The sequence below is a fragment of the Amblyomma americanum genome, chromosome 11 (genome assembly GCF_052857255.1).
Source record: "Amblyomma americanum isolate KBUSLIRL-KWMA chromosome 11, ASM5285725v1, whole genome shotgun sequence".
Lineage (NCBI taxonomy): Eukaryota > Metazoa > Arthropoda > Arachnida > Ixodida > Ixodidae > Amblyomma > Amblyomma americanum.
The window spans coordinates 133,986,356-134,005,155 of NC_135507.1; the positions used below are offsets into that span (position 1 = coordinate 133,986,356).

The window sequence follows — 18,800 nt, forward strand, 5'->3', positions numbered from 1 at the left end:
AATCCTGACTTCGTGCATTCGTCGAATGCCGGGATGGGTCGCTGTCTGCCGTACCAGTGGGATATGCCCTGGGGCCTATGTCTGGCCGCTGTTGCTCCTTAGTTAAGGATGCAACGTCGGACTGCCCGCCACCTCCATGCAGTGTCTCGAGTGCTGTCACGGCCTCTATCTGAGCTGCACCCCTTGCCACTAAGTTCTCCGAATGCGCCTGCGACCTTGCGCCGCGAGCCGCTACTCTTCTCTGGGATGAGCTGCTAATGTTCTGCCCACGCTCGTTCTGTACCTCCGTCTGGGAGCGAGACAAGTTGCCGCCTACGGTAGAGCGCACGGCAACGGGGCCTAGGTCTGACCTGCGCTGCGCCTTTGAGTCAGGCGCAGCGGAAGCCTGCCTGCCGCCGTCCTGCTGCCGCCTGACGGCCTTCATTATTCTCTCTTCCTCCCGCAAGATCTCGAGTTTCTTCCGCTGGAATTCTAATTCGAGCCGCCGCATTTCAATTCCCAGTGTATCTGTAGCAGCATACTGGGAACTCGATCTCACTGCCGCATGCATCTCGATATCTTAAACGCCTACACCCTCAAATCCCTAACACAAGCCAAGCCAACCTCGACCAGACGCGAGAAATCCCACTCACCCGGCACCAGGGTCGCTGCAGGTTGTAGCCTAGAGCCCGGATGTCACGCCTTGGCTGGTCGTCCTCGAAGGTTGTTCGCACTGCCGTCCCTTGGTTGGTGCTGCCGCTCGAGGTCTTCTTGCTTGCTTTTGGAAGGGTGCCGAATCCTGTCGTGAATGCGCCAGTAAATTCAAGATGGTTCTTTGCGTTCCTTCTGAGAGGCACAGGACCTCTCCAAACATGAATTCGACGGTGTTGAAGAAGCAGACGATGATTGATGCCAGTTGATGGAGACAGAGAAAATATACTTACAGGATGTACATTGGCAAACTGCGTTACAAGTTGAGTCACACAGGCAGTAAAACTGTAACTTAAAAGAAAAGATCTCACACAGAGAAACCCGACAAGACCTTACTCATCGACCCGAGGTTAGGATCTTGTCTATTTGAGCTAGAGGCTCCGTGCAATGGCACGTAATTCTACAGACATAGACTCTAACCTCTGGTCGATGAGTAAGGTCTTGTCGAGTTTCTCTGTGTGAGATCTTTCCTTATTAAGTTACAGTTTTACTGTCTGTGTGACTCAACTTGTAACGCAGTTTGCCAATGTACATCCTGTAAGTATATTTTCTTTTTGTCTCCATCATCTGGCATCAATCATCGTCTGCTCCTTCAATACCGTCGAATTCACGTTCGGAGAGGTCCTGTGCCCCTCCGATGAAACGAAAAGAACCATCTTGAATTTACTCGTGGGATATCCCACAAATCTTTATTTCTTGTATTTTTAGCATCACGGGGCTGCAGACATGCTAATGATGATAGTTGGTTGATTCTAGTAAGGGAGGAAAAGTAAAATGTTTTGCAATAGTCTAAATTCATAAATATTCTCAGTACGAAGTATTTCAAATAATCTGGAGGTAATTGTTGTAGTGGCCATTGGTTCCATATTCGCATTATGACGAATTATTCGCTTCTGTATTGCTAGAAGCCTGTTTAAATTTCTCTTAGTTGTTGTGCCCCATACTAAAGTACAATAATTTAGATGAGAATTAAATAATTTGGTGTGAATAACGCGCTACACACTAACAAAAACGACAACTGTAACTGGGGACACAGGACAAGCTCGTTTTTGCTAGTGTGTAGCGCATTATTCGCACTAAATGTAAAACCAACTAGCCCACATTGTCAGCATGTCAAACCCGTTTCACCTTTTTGTGCAGATATTTCTGCTAGCCACGACAGCGAAGTCCAGCGCATCACAGGATATGATACGCTTTGTCAACGCTGCGCCTAGCCCCGACGGAGACTGCGCACAAGATTGGCCGCTCTTCCAAGACCACTGGGCATCACTGCGTCCAGCCCCATCATCATCGGCAGCGAAGGATATAAAAAGCCCGCCCCATCCGAAGATCTTCAGTGGGCACGCCAGCTGGCCACCTGTCAGCATGTAAAACCCGTTTCACCTTTTTGTGCAGGTTAGTTGTCAAACTTCTGTTAGGACCAATAATCGTTGTTTCATCCAGCTGACGTGCCCCCACAGTGTTCTTGTGATTTTTTGCAAAATTCAAAATCTGTTCTCCTCGCTCATGCTATGTGGTGACATAGAATCCAACCCTGGGCCTACGACAGAAGAAATGCTGACTGAAATACTTGAGGGCCAAAAGAACATTCAGAAAAGCTCGATGAAATTGAGGCAAAACTAGAAAAAGTCGAAGCCACGTCTTCAGCTATAACCGAAGTTGGTACAAGGGTTTCTGGCCTTGAAAGAAGTTTGCAATATCTCCAGAGCAAGCTTATCGACTTGGAAAACTGTTCCAGACGAAATAATGTTCTTGTTTTTGGCATTGCTGAGGTGGCTGAGGAGACACCTGAAGACCTTACCTCGCGCGTAGTTGAGGACGTGTTTAAAAAGAAGCTAGACATAATAACTGTGTCATCAACTGAACGGATACATCGCATCGGTCGAATACAGCCGGACAAAGCCCGACCTATAATCCTAAAGCTTATCGATCATCGCGAGAAGTTCCGCATTATGCAGAATTGCTTTAAGTTAAAAGATGGTATCTCGATTTCTGAAGATTTCTCGGCAGCGACGCGTCAGAAGAGGAAGAAACTATGGGACAGCACGTCGGAAATTAGGAAAACTGGAAGGAAAGTTAGATTTGTGTATGATAAGATAAAGGTTGACGGTGAGCTGTTTGAATGGGACGACACTGCAAATATAAGAATCCCCGTTGGTAAACGCCCAGACCCCAGCAAGAAATCACCGACACAATGAACTAATAGTGACACCCCTTACATTTTCAGTGCTTGAACCTAAACGCTCGGAGCGTACTAAATAAATTGGATGATCTAGAAAGCATAACAATAGCACACAAACCACATATTTTAATTATAACAGAAACTTGGTTACACCCTGAGGTCGGCGATTTCGAAATAACACCACCAGGATACCGCATACTCCGTAAAGACAGAAGTTCTAGGGGTGGCGGAGTTGCAATAATGTTTAAAGAATCATTGCAAGTAGTTAGGTTGCCTGACATACCTGAAATTGAGTGCGTTGTTGCTAAGATTTGTTTAAGGGAACTGAACCTTATCATAGGAGCATTTTATAGGCCTCCTAACTCCGATAATATCTTCTTCGAAAAAATGATTTCCTTTCTGAGTGCAAAAAAATCTCACCCAACATCTTAATCGGCGGCGATTTTAATATTGCGGCCATTTATTGGGAAAGCGAATTTCCTGAACCTCTGTCCAAATCAGCAGAACCCTTCGTTGACATAATTATTTTCCATAGTTTAACCCAGCTTGTAAAGCAGCCCACACGCATTCAGAACGACTCAGCGTCCATTTTAGATTTATTTCTTTGATCCGATGGACCACTTCGTCGTGGTCCAGAACTGCACATCGTGGAAGGCATATCAGACCACAAGATGATATGCTTAGCCTTCAAACTAAACATTGTTCCTAACTGCAGGAAGCATAAACGTGCTTTGCCAAATGTTTCACGTGCCGATGACGTTGGCATTCTGGATGCGTTGGACGGCTCCTTTTCTAACTTCCTCTCTCTTTCCGAGACAAGTCGGGTGGACCGCTTATGGTTAATCTTTAAGAGTTTGGTGTTAAAGTGTATAAATGATTTCGTACCATGTACTCAAAAAATTGTACATAACACAAATCCCTGGATGTCCAAAGAGATTGTGCGCTTAATGCGGAAAACAAAAAGACTTAAAAAACAAATCAAGAAGTCTCCCTCTCCTTCTAATATGCTCAAGCTTTCAGACATGCACCTTCAGCTGAAGAAATGCATAAGAAAAGCAAAATATAATTATCATCATGTAACCATGAAAACTTTCCTTCTCTCATCCCCTGCCAAGTTCTGGCGGCATTTTAAACCCAGAAAAGACCAATTCTGTAGTATGTGTATCGACGGTGCGACTGTGACTGACAAGTCCCATATTGCGAACGCATTCAACAAATTTTTCTGTTCCATATTTACAATTGATGACGGTAAAAGACCATATTTTGCATGCCATGGTAACTCCGCTATCAGTGATGTGTCCATATCAGAACAAGGCGTCTTATCGCTTTTACTGAACATCGATACAAAAAAGGCACACGGAACTGACGGGATCCCAAACGCCTTCCTGTACAGGTACGCAGAGTGGTGCTCCAAATACGTATCTGTTATTTTTAGAATATCCCTATCTCAAGCAGCGCTTCCAGTTCTCTATTGAGCACAAGCGCTAAAATAATGGAACATATTATTTTCAAACACATATCTTCTTTCCTGGAGGAGCACAACTTAGTCGATTCCCGACAGCACGGCTTCCGCCGGGGCGTATCTACGGTCACGCAACTTATAGAGGCAGTGCATGATTTTGCAGCAGTTCTCGATAAACAAAGCCAGATCGATATTATTTCTTTAGATTTTGAAAAAGCTTTCGACTGCGTGTCCCACCCAAAGCTACTATTAAAACTGCGAACCATACTCAAGAACGACACATTGCTTGCATGGATAGCAGCTTATCTCTCCTGTAGAGGCCAATGTGTGGGAATTGATGGAGTGTGCTCGAGCTATATGTTTGTCCAGTCGGGTGTTCCACAGGGATCTGTTCTTGGGCCCCTTTTCTTCCTAGTTTTTATTAATGATATTGTTAGTGTAGTACCCGTGAGAGTAAAACTTTTTGCTGATGATTGTATTATTTATCAAGAAATTAAAAACTCGAATGACCAATCTCACCTAAATTTTTCGCTAGCTCAAATAGAAAACTGGTGCTCAACGTGGCAAATGAAAATAAACAGGAAGAAAACGGTAACAATGACAGTAACACGCAAAAGAAAACCCCTCCTATTTCCCTATTCCGTCAATGGACACCCTTTATCTTCCGTTAAAAGCTGTAAATACTTAGGTGTAATCCTCACCTCATATCTCAGATGGAATGAACATGTTTCATACACTACAAAAAAGGCAATGCAGAAACTAGGTTACATGAGAAGAACCCTGCGCAATTCCACACAAGAGATAAAACTCCTTGACTTCAAAACTTTTATCAGACCCGTTCTTGAATACGCTTCTGTAGTCTGGGATCCGTGCACTCAATTAAACATTGCCAAACTCGAAAGCATCCAAAAAAAGGCAGCTCGATTCATCTATAACTCATATAGTTGGCGTACCTCAGCAACTGCACTTGTGGAAAAAGCTAATTTAGAACCATTACAATTGCGACGGTATTTTGAACGAATGAAATACATGCATCTACTCTACAATAGTAAGGTAGGTATAGATAGTAGCATTTATATTGAACATGTTATACGGTGATGTACACGATCAAACCATTCCAAAAAATTAAAGGAATATATGTGCCGAACAGATACCTTTCAATATTCCTTTTTTCCGGGAACCGTCCGTCAGTGGAACGCTTTGCCTTGTGACGCTGTGGAATGCCCGACTGTCGAATCTTTCTTATCAAAATTGAAGTGCATAAGTTAACTCAACCTAAGCGTTTTTGGTTCCCGCTATTGATATCGCTTTGTGGTTGTGATTATTGTCATTGCTGATGGATCAGAGTATGTCTACCGTTAGTGTTTATTTACTAAAGCGTGCTATTGATGCCAGTGTTCTTGTGTTATGTGCCAGTGTTGTTTCTATATGCCTGAACAGCGCGAGCTTGTACAAATCATTTTTATTTCTTATTTTTTCTTTTTTCTTTTCTTCTCGGTGTTAATCTGCTCAAGCAGGCGGATGACACCACTGTTATCATCATCATATCTTGTAGCGCTTTTTTGTACTTTCTTCACCATGTATGCTCACTCCTGCCAAAGGCCTTCTGCGAAGGCTGGCAGTACCTCTGAAATAAATAAAAATGCTTGATATATATGAAGTTTGGCTTTCAAAGGAAGTATATTGCGGTAATGTGATACAGCTCCTGCAACTGAAGATTGTTTTCTGCGTAGATAATTGAGATGAGTATCCCAGCCTAAGCTAGAAGAGAAGTATACTGCAAAAATTTTGTGGTCGTCAAAAACATCTATTTGCAGAGTTTCGAACTGAATTATAAGGTTCGTCTTAACTTCTTTATTCCTGGCACGAAAAATCACAGCTTTTGTTTTGGCAGCATTTATATTCAGTAGGTTTGCTTTCGACCAAACAGACAGTTTTTCAAGTACTCCGTTACATTTCGGTACTAAATTATCTATGTTTGTTCCAGAATTAAGTAGAGTGCTGTCGTCAGCATAGATAATAAAATCTTTTGAACTATCTATGTGTTTAATATCATTTATATAGGCCTTGAATAATAGCGGACCAAGAACGCTGCCTTGCGGGACTCCATATCTAATAGGTAGAATCACTGAATTGTGGATGTTTAAGTGCACAAACTGAGCTCTATTTTTAAGGTATGTTTTCAGTAAATCTAACCACTTTGCGCGGATTCCATAAGATTGGAGTTTACTGATTAAAATTCGGTGGCTCAGGCACTCAAATGCTTTGCTAAAATCAACAAAAACTGCAAGTGTGAACATATTGTTTTCTATGTTTTGAAAATACGCTCCTTTATTGTTAATAGAGCCATTTCCGTCGACCTGTTTTTCCTAAAGCCAAATTGCGCGTCACTCAGAACGTTATGTCTATCGAAGAACCCAGTTATTCTAACAGAGATTATTTTTTCCAGTGCTTTGGACAAGATTGGAAGAAAAGTGATTGGTCGATAATTTGTTGGAAAGTTGCGATCTCTGCCCTTGAAGACAACTGACGTTGTAGCTATTTTCATTGCATCTGGAAATTTTCCGGACTCTTTTACAAAGTTGTATACATATACAAGTACAGGCGTGGTTATGCTCAAGACGTGTTTGACAGGTTTTATCTGAAGATTATCGGTGTCTAACGCTTTGCGGTTTGGTAAAGCCATAACTGTACTGTAGAATTCAGAGTCATCGGTTGGTTGTAAGAATATGCTGTCAGTGATGGTGTCCCGGTGATTTCTGTTTTCGGTGGGGTCGATTTGCGCTTGAATTGGGACAGCGATATTAACGAAGAAATGATTTAAGTAGTCAGCGACCTCCTTGCCGGCAAGTTCACGGCCATTTATCATTAAAGTGTCTGGCGGCGAATATTTGGTTCCACGACCTAGAACACTATTCATAACTTTCCAGGCAGCGCTGGTGCGCTGTTCAGAGCTATTAGCAAAGATTGGTTCATAATTTGGAAACTTCGCGGGCCGCAGCTCTGCATTCAGTTTATTGGGAAGGGTTTTAAACTCTTTCAAAGTTGTATGCAATCGTGTACGTAAAAAGATGATGAAAGCGGTTTTTAATTTTCATCTTTCTATATGCAGTTGAGTTTCCCTCGCAAAAATTCACGTTACTCGAAGAAAGCAGGTTAACTGTATATTTAAAACATAAATAAAAAAGAAGATACAAAGCAAGGAGAAAACTATTTACAACATGACTAAACTGTTGATCAGACGAATTCGGCTCTCGTTCAACCCAGGGCGCTTGCTTTCAAACTCTCCGTCTCCGTCCTCAGCGGAGACAGCAGCCGATAAGATTACAAGCGACTCACCTCACCAATGAGAGGTCAGGGAAAAAAATAAGGTTTCCGCCAATTAATTAGAGATTGGGGAAGAGTACTGGTTAAACATTTGTGAAAGGAGAGGTTGCAATCAAATACACAAACAGCACAAACGCGACCACCCTTTCCCACGGTACCCATGGCACAGTCGTTACTACTTTCCTAACATTGTCATTTGTTTTCTCTTTCCTACACAGGACAAACATATGCCGACGAGACGACCACTCAAGTTGTTTACAAAACATCGAAAGAGAAGAAGGCAGTCGTTACGGGAATAATGTGTTTCATGGTCACTCGGCTCCTACCCAGCTGTATCTCCTTCATTCCCGAAACCTCGGCAACCCCCTGGCAGCGCACACATGTCAACAGCTGTATCTGGTTACGGCTCTTCCCGGCGGCTTATGCCCGTGACGGCGCGGGGTAGATAAGGGCGTCCGCCGCAAAACAGGGAAGCCCCGGGCGGGACGGGTCCCTTTGTTGGCCACTTCCGACCCCACTGGAGTGGCTTTCCTTGCAAACACGAGACCAACTAGTTCGCGGAGAGGTCAGCGAACTCCACCTTTCCCAACCAAGAATGTCACGCGGACACTTGCTGTCAGTGTGACATAAAAGTCTAGCCAGAGTGTCCCGGAACAGCAAAATTACACACACGCGCACATATATACTCGGCTGTTCAATCAGTCCACAAACACGCACACATGCGCGCACATTGCGGTTAATTCAATCCGCACACCAACCTGCACATTCCAGAATCCACCATGTCAGATCGGTGCACCAAATTGGCAGAAATGATTTCTAGCCGCCTACATCTCGAAAAAGAAGTTCGTGTTACTTTTTAGCCTTTTCCACAAGATTGCACCAAAATTCCGGTTTATCCGGCACGGCGCCGGTTGTAAAGGTTACCGCCGCTATCTGGTCTACATCGTCGTTATCTTCAAAAGCAACAAAGTTCATCAGCCCCCTGCGTTCGACAAAGATTGATGCTGCCATCCCGTCTGCATTTTCTCCCTCTTTGAATTTCACAGTTGGGATAGGCCTGTCACCGGTTACTTCACATGCAGTTTTACATCGCGCTTCACGTAGCGCTAGCTCCCTGTACAGCTGGCAGCCAACTTTCTCTTCAAAGAAAACCATGCCCTTAAGAATTCTTTTCTCACAATTAACTTGACCAGCTTGTTTCCGCTCTTCTGGTAATGAGGTCTTATGCTTCATGTTTAGGCTTACAGGGATGGTTGCAGTATCCGAATCCCCCAGTTCCCTATCTGCGGCGAATAATAATAATAATAATTGGTTTTTGGGGAAAGGAAATGGCGCAGTATCTGTCTCATATATCGTTGGACACCTTGAACTGCGCCGTAAGGGAAGGGATAAGGGAGGGAGTAAAAGAAGAAAGGGGTGCCGTAGTGGAGGGCTCCGGAATAATTTCGACCACCTGGGGATCTTTAACGTGCACTGACATCGCGCAGCACACGGGCGCCTTAGCGTTTTTCCTCCATAATACGCAGCCGCCGCGGTCTTGTTCGAACCCGGGAACTCCGGATCAGTAGTCGAGCGCCCTAACCACTGTTGCGAAACTCGTTGCACATGTTCCTGTTAACTCCAAATCTGCTGCGGAAACATTTGCAGCTTGCGGATCTGCTCTACTGAAGCCTCAGGTTTGTCGCTAACAGATTCGTGCAGAATTTTGAAATGCTCTTTGACATCAGCTTTCTCATTTTCTTCCTGCAGCGGCACCCTTTCTGGCTGCTCTATCAGTGCGCGTGTTTCCGGTGTTACTAGCTGCCTTACACTTCCAGCCAGGTCTGCTGTCACTCTCAGTGCGCACAGTGTCAGTACCGGCTGGTAAGACAACTCATTTTTGGCAGCTAGATTGCCATCGACTGTAAAGCACGTTCTCACACTCAGATCCGCCTTCTCGTCCTCGACCCTTACTGCTGCATAAGAGTTAGCGCACATAGACTGGGTCACGATGCCGAACTCTTGTTCGCGAGTAACACACTCAAGAGCCTCCTGGGTCTGCTATATATTTGGTTGCTCTGACAGCACGTTCGCCACAGGAGTGACTAACGCCCCTATGCCTACTCTTTTGGCTCGGCACACAACGTTAGATCAGCTTCTGTTCCTTGGAGAGGCACATCTTCCTGATACTGTAGAAGCTTGGGCAAGTTGGTGTGACATGGTTTTTCAGCAGCGCAGGGGGCAAAGGACGTGACAAGTGCACAGATACGGCGCTGAACTTACAACTGGTTTATTGGGGTGATTCTCACTACTTAAATACAGTGGCAACCAATCTCAAATGAAAAGACAGATACACAAAACAGATTGACGAAAATGACAATTTCTGAGCACAGGCCTACAGTGGCACAAGACCAGCTGCGCACGTTTTTCTATTCTCATCAAGGAAACGTAGTTCTTTATCAGACAGAGCTATTGAGGCAACGCTTACGCATTCATCTTTGAATTTATGGATTTCATGATCTTCAATGATTTCACGAGTGATTTTTGTTCTATTATCTGACAGCCTCGACACTGAGTGAAAACAGGATAACAGGCGGTTTTTTGTCCTTTTTTCTTTCCTGTGTGCAGTCTCTGCAATCAATGCCAAGGTGACGGGAAGCGGTGCCGCTCACGTTGTGGTTGTGTTCCCGCAGCCGGTAGTTGAGGCAACGACCAGTTTGCCCCGTGTAGTGCTTGCCACATGTAAGCGGAAACCTGTACACAACATTGCTGCTACGTGGCACAAAACCTTTTTGGTGTTTCTTATCGCAGCCTACCATCCTTTCATTGCTGGTCGCTACCTCAACGACCGGCTGCGGGAACACAACAACGTGAGCGGCACCGCTTCCCGTCACCTTGGCATTCATTGCAGAGACGGCCGTCCGAAATTCCTCATTTTTCCCGAGGGTTGTCGGTGGCAATCTTCAATCTGGTAAGGCTCTAGAAATGATTTTGCTTAAAATCAGTTGCTGGGCGAGTTTGTACTTCATGCTAACATTCACAGCGCAAGACGAACACGGACACGAGGGGAGACACCACGAAATGATTGTCTCCAAATTTCACCAAATTTTCGACCGCGAGCGCCGGCGTTGTTCGTCCGCCCGTCCGGTGTCTTCCCCGGGGAGGGGGAGGGTGTACTGGTGGACGGACGACTTGGCCCTGGAGCGTAAACGGGTGCGCGCGCTGCGCAGGCGGTACCAGCGCGCGCACGACGACTCTCTTCGAGCCATTCATAGGGCCGCATTCAACGCGGCCTTGGCGCGTTTTCGGAACCGCGTCGCGGCTGCGAGGGAAGCGGCGGCGCGTGAGCTGGCCCGGGAGGCAACGTTACAAAATCTTTTTGGTCGCCAGTTTAAGCGGGCGTTTGGCCGCTTGTGCAGACCTCCCTTGCTCCCTCCGGTATTGAGGCCGGACGGAGCTCTCCCAAATTCAGTATTGGAAACCACCGGCACCCTGCTTGAACACCTCGTTCCCGGTGACGCCGAGGACCTTGATGCGCCTGCGCACGTGGCCATGCGCGAGGCGGCGGCTCGTCCTGTTTTGGGTGGTCCGGAGGACGTTCCCTTTCGGTTTGGCGAGGTTGAGTTGGCTGTCTCCCGAGCCAAACTGCAGGGAACGGCCTCGGGCTTCGACGGGAGCACTCCCCGTATGCTGCGTGCGCTTTGGGCGGCGCATCCAAATTTTTTTATGTACGTTTTTAACGCGGTGGTCTGCCCTGGTTACTTGCCTCGCCTTTGGCGTAAGGGAAGAATCATCATTTTATTGAAACCTGGTCGGCCGCCCGAGGTCCCCACGTCGCACCGTCCCATTGTTATCAATTCTGCCGTGGGGAAAATTTTAGAGAGGTTGCTATTCGATCGCCTATACCATTTTCTAAGCCGTCGGAGACTGCACCACGAGGCACAATTCGGTTTCACCAGGGGGCGGGGGGCTGTTGAGGCCCTTCACGCCCTCGTCTCAAAATTGGGACAGATGCGAGACGCTGGCCTGCACGTACTGCTCGTGTCCATAGATTTCCAAGGGGCATTTGACAGCGTGTGGCACCCTCTGGTCCTGAGTTCTCTCTCCGACTGGGGGTGCCCGAGAAACCTCTGCGCGTTGCTCCGGTCATTTCTATCTGACCGAGAGGTGGTTTTCCGTTCCTTCGCGGGAGACGCGGTAGCGCGTCCCACCCTGGGCAGCCCGCGGGGATCCCCGCTGTCTCCCTTGCTGCGGGATGTAGTAGTGCGTGGCCTTGTGGCGATGCCCATGCCGGAGGGCGTGTCGCTCTAGGCCTATGCGGACGACGGCGTCGTTCTGGTGCCTGGAGCCAGCCTAAAGGAGCTTCAGCTGTTGGCGCACGATGCGCTCGGCCGAGTCGCCGCGTGGGCGAATGGGGCGAGGATTACCATCTCGAGCGACAAGAAGGTGTGTGTGCTCATCTCTCCTCCCAGGAGGGGGATGGGCCGCACCATGCCCGCAGTTCACCTTGGTGGCGCCCGCCTGTCTTTCAGGCCTGCCGTCAAGGTGCTCGGCGTCGTCTTCGACCGCACACTCTCCTTCATTCCTAACGCGGAGAGGCTCAAGGAGCGTGCCGAGACGCTGTCCGCCCGCCTGGCGACCTTCCTGCACATAAGCGGCACGCTGGCGCCGGCCTGTCTGAGGTTGCTCTATAGGCGGCGTGCAAAGCGACGGCCGCGCCACAGGTGGCGGCTTTGCTCCCAACTTCCGGGAGTGAAGCGCGCCGTTTGCCGGTCGCTTCTGTGTTGTTGCGACGTGGCTTTATCTTTCTCGGTCGTTTCTTCGATGAAATAAGGTTTGTCCGAGCATCTTCATTGCGATAGGAGCCCGAAGGGATGTCCAATAACAACTGTTGTGTGGTTGGATGCTCTAACACATATAAAAATACGCCGGAGACGCGATTATACTCGTTCCCAGCGCGGCCCTATGAGCGGGAGCGACGACAGCAATGGATCGCCGCTGTTCGACGGCAGAGGTGAGGTACTGATTCCATTTACTTTAAAACGTCAAATTTTTTATTCACGCCTCTTTTTTTAATGATGCTAGGAAGAGTTTGGGATAGTCGTCGTCTCATCATAAATCGTCATGCTGCTGCAACTCAAGTTCACATTGGTAAGCAATTGTCTTGACTGCGCATCGCAGCTAGGGCATGTGCAGGGCGCTGTTGCTTTGGTGGTGGTATTTTGAAAGAACTCGTTACGGGTATTGCCTGCACCGTGATTATGCGCTCAGTTGTTGACGGTATACGTGTGTAATTTGCCCCTGCATGAGTGCATTTTGGTGTTACTGTCGAGATAGTTCCGCTATCGCTCGAAAGTTTCGCATGTTGATATTTTTCGGCCCCTGTGTTTTCGTGTTGAAACGTTTGCTTTTTTAATGGCGATAATTTTAATGCACTCGTTGTGGGTATTGTCTGCTCCGTGATAATGTGCTTTATTTCGATTAGGATATGTGCATGCTGCGTATGTTGTCCCCTGCATGACTGTGCCTCGGCGTCATGGAGATAGTTTCGCTATCGCTAGAAGCTCGATCTTCATTTTCCGCATGTTGATGTTTTGGGCCTGTGTGTTCGCGCATTGAAACTTCAGATTGCTACCGCGTGCAAGACCTCTGCTCATTTTGCATGGATGTGGTCTCAGCTTCGTTTGTGACGCGATGACCGCATGCTTGCAGTGATTGTGTCCATTTTTTGTAGTTAATTGTGTCTAGAGGCAGGACAGCACATTGCATTATCAGGTCTCTCCCGCCGCGGTAGCCCTGTGGATTCGGCTGTTGATCCCAAGGACATGGGTTGGACCCCACCGCCGGAGGCGGCATTTCGATGCAGGCGAAATAAAAAAAAAAATGCCCGTTGGCTGTACGATGTCAGCGCAAGTTAAAGACCCTTAGGTAACATCATAATCGCTTAATTTAGCGCAAAGGACAGGACAAAATAAAAGACGAACACGCTGTCCTGTGCTGTTAAATTAGATGGATATGATGTCAAAGTACCAGCTAGCCCAACAGCAAACTGTTTTGAACCCCAGGTGCTAAATTAATCTGAAGTCTTCCGCTGCGGGGACCCTCATTGCCCATGTAGCCATAAACCAAACAATTTATTCCCTTTTGCTGTAATGGCTGTGTTTATGTGTGCTTCTGTCATAATTTTATTAGAAAAGACGGGAGCCTGTGGGAGCGGACCAAACACAGCAGGATCTGCAGCAACCATTTTGTAAATGGTGAGAAATCCAACGACCCTCGGAGTCCAGCATATCTGCCGACCCTATTTCTAAGTGAATACAGACGCACCAAGACACCTTCTGCTTACAGATATGAAATGTAAGATGAACTAGCGAAAATATTTTAATCAAATGGTGTGCTTTGTGGCTGGCATTATTAAATGTGAATGGAACGGAACTTGGAATGAACTGTGACAGAGAGAACCAAACAGGGAAGGCGATACTGGAAATGTTATGATTGTTTTACATTCTGTAGGTCCTAGTGGCTAGCAGTTGTGATGGTAGGATTATAACTACGCATTGTGTCATGGCTTTAACTATGCAGCTAGTATGAAACTGATTCAACTAGTGCTAGACCAAATACAGCAATAGTATCCAAAGATTCATTAACTGTGGAGCAATTTTATTTGCTTGTTCTATCTAGGTAGTGACTTTTCTCAATGAATATTGATTCACAGTGTAGCAATCCTCAAAGAGTTGTCTTAATCCAGGTTGTGGTCACGTGAACAGAGCCAAGAACCCACATCAAGCTGTGTGCAGGAAGTGGCTACTGATGAAGAAGGCTACGATTCCACAAATGGACTCATAAGTGTATGTCTCTTCACATACCCATCCTGAAAAGCTTTCACAATATCAACGTTACTAAGCTGATTTCACAAATTTCTGTGTTGACTTGAACAACAAACAAAGCTTTGGAATTTCTGGCAAGCTGGATTTAATGCTTTCTCCCAGTTTCCTTGCCCTTAATATGCTTATGTCTATGGACATGACGATGTTCTAGTCATTGGTTTCTTTCTTTGTATCAGTTTGCACATATCATGCTGACATTTTGTGCTTTCAGTTGTGTTGTTATCTAGAAAAGTTGTCTAAGACATTTTTAAAACATCGTGTCAGTGAACATAACACACCAGAAGTCTTCAATAATCATTACAGCACTCTTTCAGGTCATTTGCATATATGTCATTCATATTTTTTCTTTAAAAGATTGCAGTTTATACTGGTGCTAACAAAGCACTACGATTCACTGCATGACTGCATTGTGTAATGTGGGGAGGAAATTTTGAACAAAAAAGAAGTGACTGTGCCTTTCAATGAATGCAGGTAGAAACACAAACAGACCCCTGTACTTGGACTATGGAGCCAGATATGCCGAGTCTGTTCCTTTGCTGCATGCAAGATTGCAATGCTGAGACACAGGTAGGATGGGAACTAGTATGCATATTTGCTGTAATTTCATTGCACCTGAATAGACTTGTACCTAAAATTACATATATTTTCTTGTTGATACCTTTCTGCAGCGCCCCAATTTTTTGAAGTGTGGACTGGGTGTTGGGCTGTGTAAGTACAGCTTTGAGATAGCAGCTAGCGTGTATGACAGATAAAATACTTCAGTTTGGGAAATAAACTATGTGTTAGTATTTATCTTAAGCACATTTTCAGTTTTGTCATTGTTCACTGCATTAATCTTTAAGCAATATTTAATGCAGATGTGTACATAAAATAGCTTTGTTACCCTCTAATAAGCACGGCTTCAAATGATTGTGTGCATAATTTCTTCCAGGCTACCTTTCCTAGCAAGAAGGAAACAAAGGATGCCGCATGGGGCACTTCCTATGGCGTCAGGGACAGCGCGTGTGACCCAATGAACATCGACAGCTTGAAATCAACGTGTAGCTTTCGAGGCTACCCAAGTGTATCTGCCTGCTCCAGTGAAAAGGCCTGACATTTTAAAATCCATTCCTGGTGTGTCACTGCCAGTATTTTCAAAATTGCAGAGCATTGTTGTGGAGGCGCTTAATGTCAGTGGGGAAGAGGAAATTGTAAATGCATCAAACAAACTCCTCCTCTTTCTCATGAAGCTAAAGCTGAACCTTTCCTATTCGGCTTTAGCAGTCTTTTTTGGTATGCATAGGACAACTTGTTCATGACATTTTTTTCTGATTTTGAATTTTTTACATCTCAAAATGCGCTGTCTTATCTACTGGCCCTCACGATCAACCATTGAGCTCATGATGCCTGAATGTTTCAAGCCTGAGTATGCAAAATGTCGAGTCATTATAGATTGCACTGAGGTTTTCTGCTCAGCACCAAACACTGTACATGAGAAAGTGCTGATGTTTTCTGATTATAAAGGCACATACACTGTCAAATTTCTTGTAGGAATAACACCTAGCGGAATTATCAGCTTCTTATCAAGCCCTTATGGTGGCCGTGCCACCGATTCATTCATAACAACTGATTCTGGCATTTTGCACTTGCTTAGCCCAGGAGATCTTGTGCTTGCTGACAAGGGCTTTCCTCAAATCAGAAGTGCACTTGTAGAACGAGGCGTGCTATTTCCGATGCCTACTTTTGCACAACCAAACCAGCCTTTTACTCGTGAGGAAGTTTTTACCTCATACAAAGTGGCAAGTGCAAGAATACACGTTGAAAGATGTATTCAACGTATGAAACTTTTCAGGATATTGTCAGAAAAGTTGTCTGCTGATTTGCTTCCTCACGTCTCAAAAATAATTGATATGTGCGGTGTGCTTACAAACTTGCACAGCCCAATCATTAAAGCTAAAGAGTAATGTGGTAATGTGCAAGCTGTCATGTTCACCATGTACAAAATAGACTGAGATGACGTTACAGTGCAAGTATATTCTTTTGAGGGCTGGTTATTACCATGAATGCACAAAACCTTTTTTTACTGCAGGAAATCAGTAATTTTTTAGGATCTTCATGTATCTCTATCAAAATTGTTGCACCCAGGATGTGTTTAGTAAAAGGTATGCATTGCAGGATACATTTCTTTGTCAAAATTTTGAAACATCTATTGAAAAACATCGAGAAACTTGGGACTTGTTTGACTGTTGGGAACAGTGATCTGATTGAGACACGAAAAACTTAGGCTGCTCAGTGATCCTATTACTACACAAATCTAGAAACCTGACTGTGTGAGAGCACAATGAGCACTCAACTTCCATTTATACTTAGGTTGCATAACTGATATAGGCATTTAAAAAAATACCATTAAAAGTAGGTAAGCCTTGCAATGCGAGTATGTCTCAGCAAGATCTCTGGAGTGCAGCCATAACTACATTTTTGGTAACAGCCTCCACGGTGGCTCAGTGGTTATGGCGCTCGGCTGCTGGCTCAAAAGACACGGGTTCGATCCCTGCCACGGTGGTCGAATTTCGATGGAGGTGAAATTCTAGAGGCCCGTGTGCTGTGCGATGTCAGTGCACGTTAAAGAACCTCAAGTGATCGAAATCTCCGGAGCCCTTCACTACAGCGTCTCTCATAGCCGGAGTCGCTTTGGGACGTTAAACCCCCATAAACCACAAACCAAATTTGGAAATAAGCAGATTTTTTGTCAAAATGCAATATGTATATTTTTAAAAATCCAGGTTTTGGTTTACCCTGTTGAGAATCCTGTTTTCATTTACTTTCGAGTGACCATGGCAACTAACAATCATTGCTATCTTTTAATTCCCCGACTGAACTTATAGCGTGACTTTATTGTAACATTTACAGATTTTAATTTTAAATACAAGAGATACTTTGGCATGTTTTGTGCAGGTGGATTGCACAGTCAGGCGGACAATATGTGCAGGGTCGTCCAGTTCGAGCTAGAACACAAATGTGCCACATTTTGGATACTTGTGAACTAATGGGCAGGCAGAGAGAGTGCATGCAGCTGCCATGGTTGCCAAACTTCTCTCAGGTAGTCAAAAACTAGACATCACTCTCGTGTGATACTATGCAAAGTAGGGATTTAAATTCATCGAGCACTCCTTTGTTTCAGCTTGAAGTGCGATTGCTTTGTTACTCGGAGTTGCTTAAGCACTCACCGCTTCAGGCTGTCATATGCATTCAGAACATCTTGAAGCATTTCTTTGGTGCTCTGCGTTTCACACTGAGTTTATGTGTACAAATACTTTTTCTGCAGTATGTGCACAATGAGAGCTGAAGGGCAACTGAGTTTGTCAAACTGCTTTTACGAAAAGCCCACTTTTTTTTGCCCCATACATTCAAGTAATTGAATGAAAACACCTCACCCTTTTTTTTGTTCTATCTTATGAGCTCATTGGCAGTGATTTGTGGTGCCAGCTATCCAGTTGTAGGAAAGCGCACTTGCATGTGCAGTGCTCTAGACTGTAAATACAGTGGCTGTGGTATATGTTTGATAATCTATTAGTTGTTTTGTTGATTTATAAAAAAAACGTGGCTAACGTATGATTTTTTTATGAAGTGAAGCAACCAGACAATGCTGATTCCATGCTGAAGATGAAGTATGCAACTTTTGGTAAAAAGATCTCATTTCTCCGAGGGATCAATGTTTACAATAAATTATTTTTTATTTAGCCTTTCCATTGTGCTCGTTCCTTGCTTACTTCCTTAGTGTTGAAAATAGTCTTGACACTATGTCCCTAGATTTCATCAGTGGCACTCAATCCTTTTCTAGTTTACATTTTCCACGCTGATTTAGTTCTTGTCCTGTCTTGACAGAAGCCCTAAAAAAGTCACCAATGTCTTCAAACCTGCTTGGATGATGTTGAAAACTTTCTTGTTGTCTTTTCTGCAACACTTTTCGTTTTGACTGCCTCCGTCATTCTTGCGCTTTATTCCTTTCCATGCACCAGGGCCATGCATCGTGGCCATGTATCACTGTTGTTGGCGTGCCGCCCCACCACGTTTTCTCGCCATGGTCCCTCTAACGCACTTGCATTAATATCTGAAGTAAGTTATCACGCTGGCATCCTGGGAACAAAAAGCCGTTTATTCATGGGCACAGAACACATATATAGCATAAGGTGACGTCACGCACTCCAAACCGTGGCGACGCTTCCGCGGCTGATAGCGCGCTGATAATGCGTGCTCATCGCGACCACGCGCTATAACAATATCCGACACTGAA

The 18,800-nt window shown here is 45.2% G+C and overlaps 1 protein-coding gene across 4 annotated transcripts; it reads left to right on the forward strand.

Moving 5' to 3' along the window:
* Positions 1 to 12,240: 12,240 nt before the first annotated feature.
* Positions 12,241 to 18,249, forward strand: LOC144110143 (uncharacterized). 4 transcript variants are annotated; one of them, XM_077642981.1, is made up of 7 exons: positions 12,241 to 12,654; positions 12,726 to 12,791; positions 13,833 to 13,897; positions 14,389 to 14,488; positions 14,999 to 15,094; positions 15,196 to 15,235; positions 15,459 to 18,249. In XM_077642981.1, the coding sequence occupies exons 2-7, from the start codon at positions 12,765 to 12,767 to the stop codon at positions 15,470 to 15,472; spliced, it is 342 nt and encodes a 113-aa protein (XP_077499107.1). In that variant the 5' UTR covers positions 12,241 to 12,654; positions 12,726 to 12,764; the 3' UTR covers positions 15,473 to 18,249. The 4 variants fall into 4 exon arrangements, with proteins under 4 accessions (XP_077499107.1, XP_077499104.1, XP_077499103.1 ...); XM_077642978.1 differs by lacking the exon at positions 15,196 to 15,235 and having other exon boundaries at positions 12,242 to 12,659; XM_077642977.1 differs by lacking the exon at positions 15,196 to 15,235 and having other exon boundaries at positions 12,244 to 12,654.
* The last annotated feature ends 551 nt before the right edge of the window (positions 18,250 to 18,800 follow it).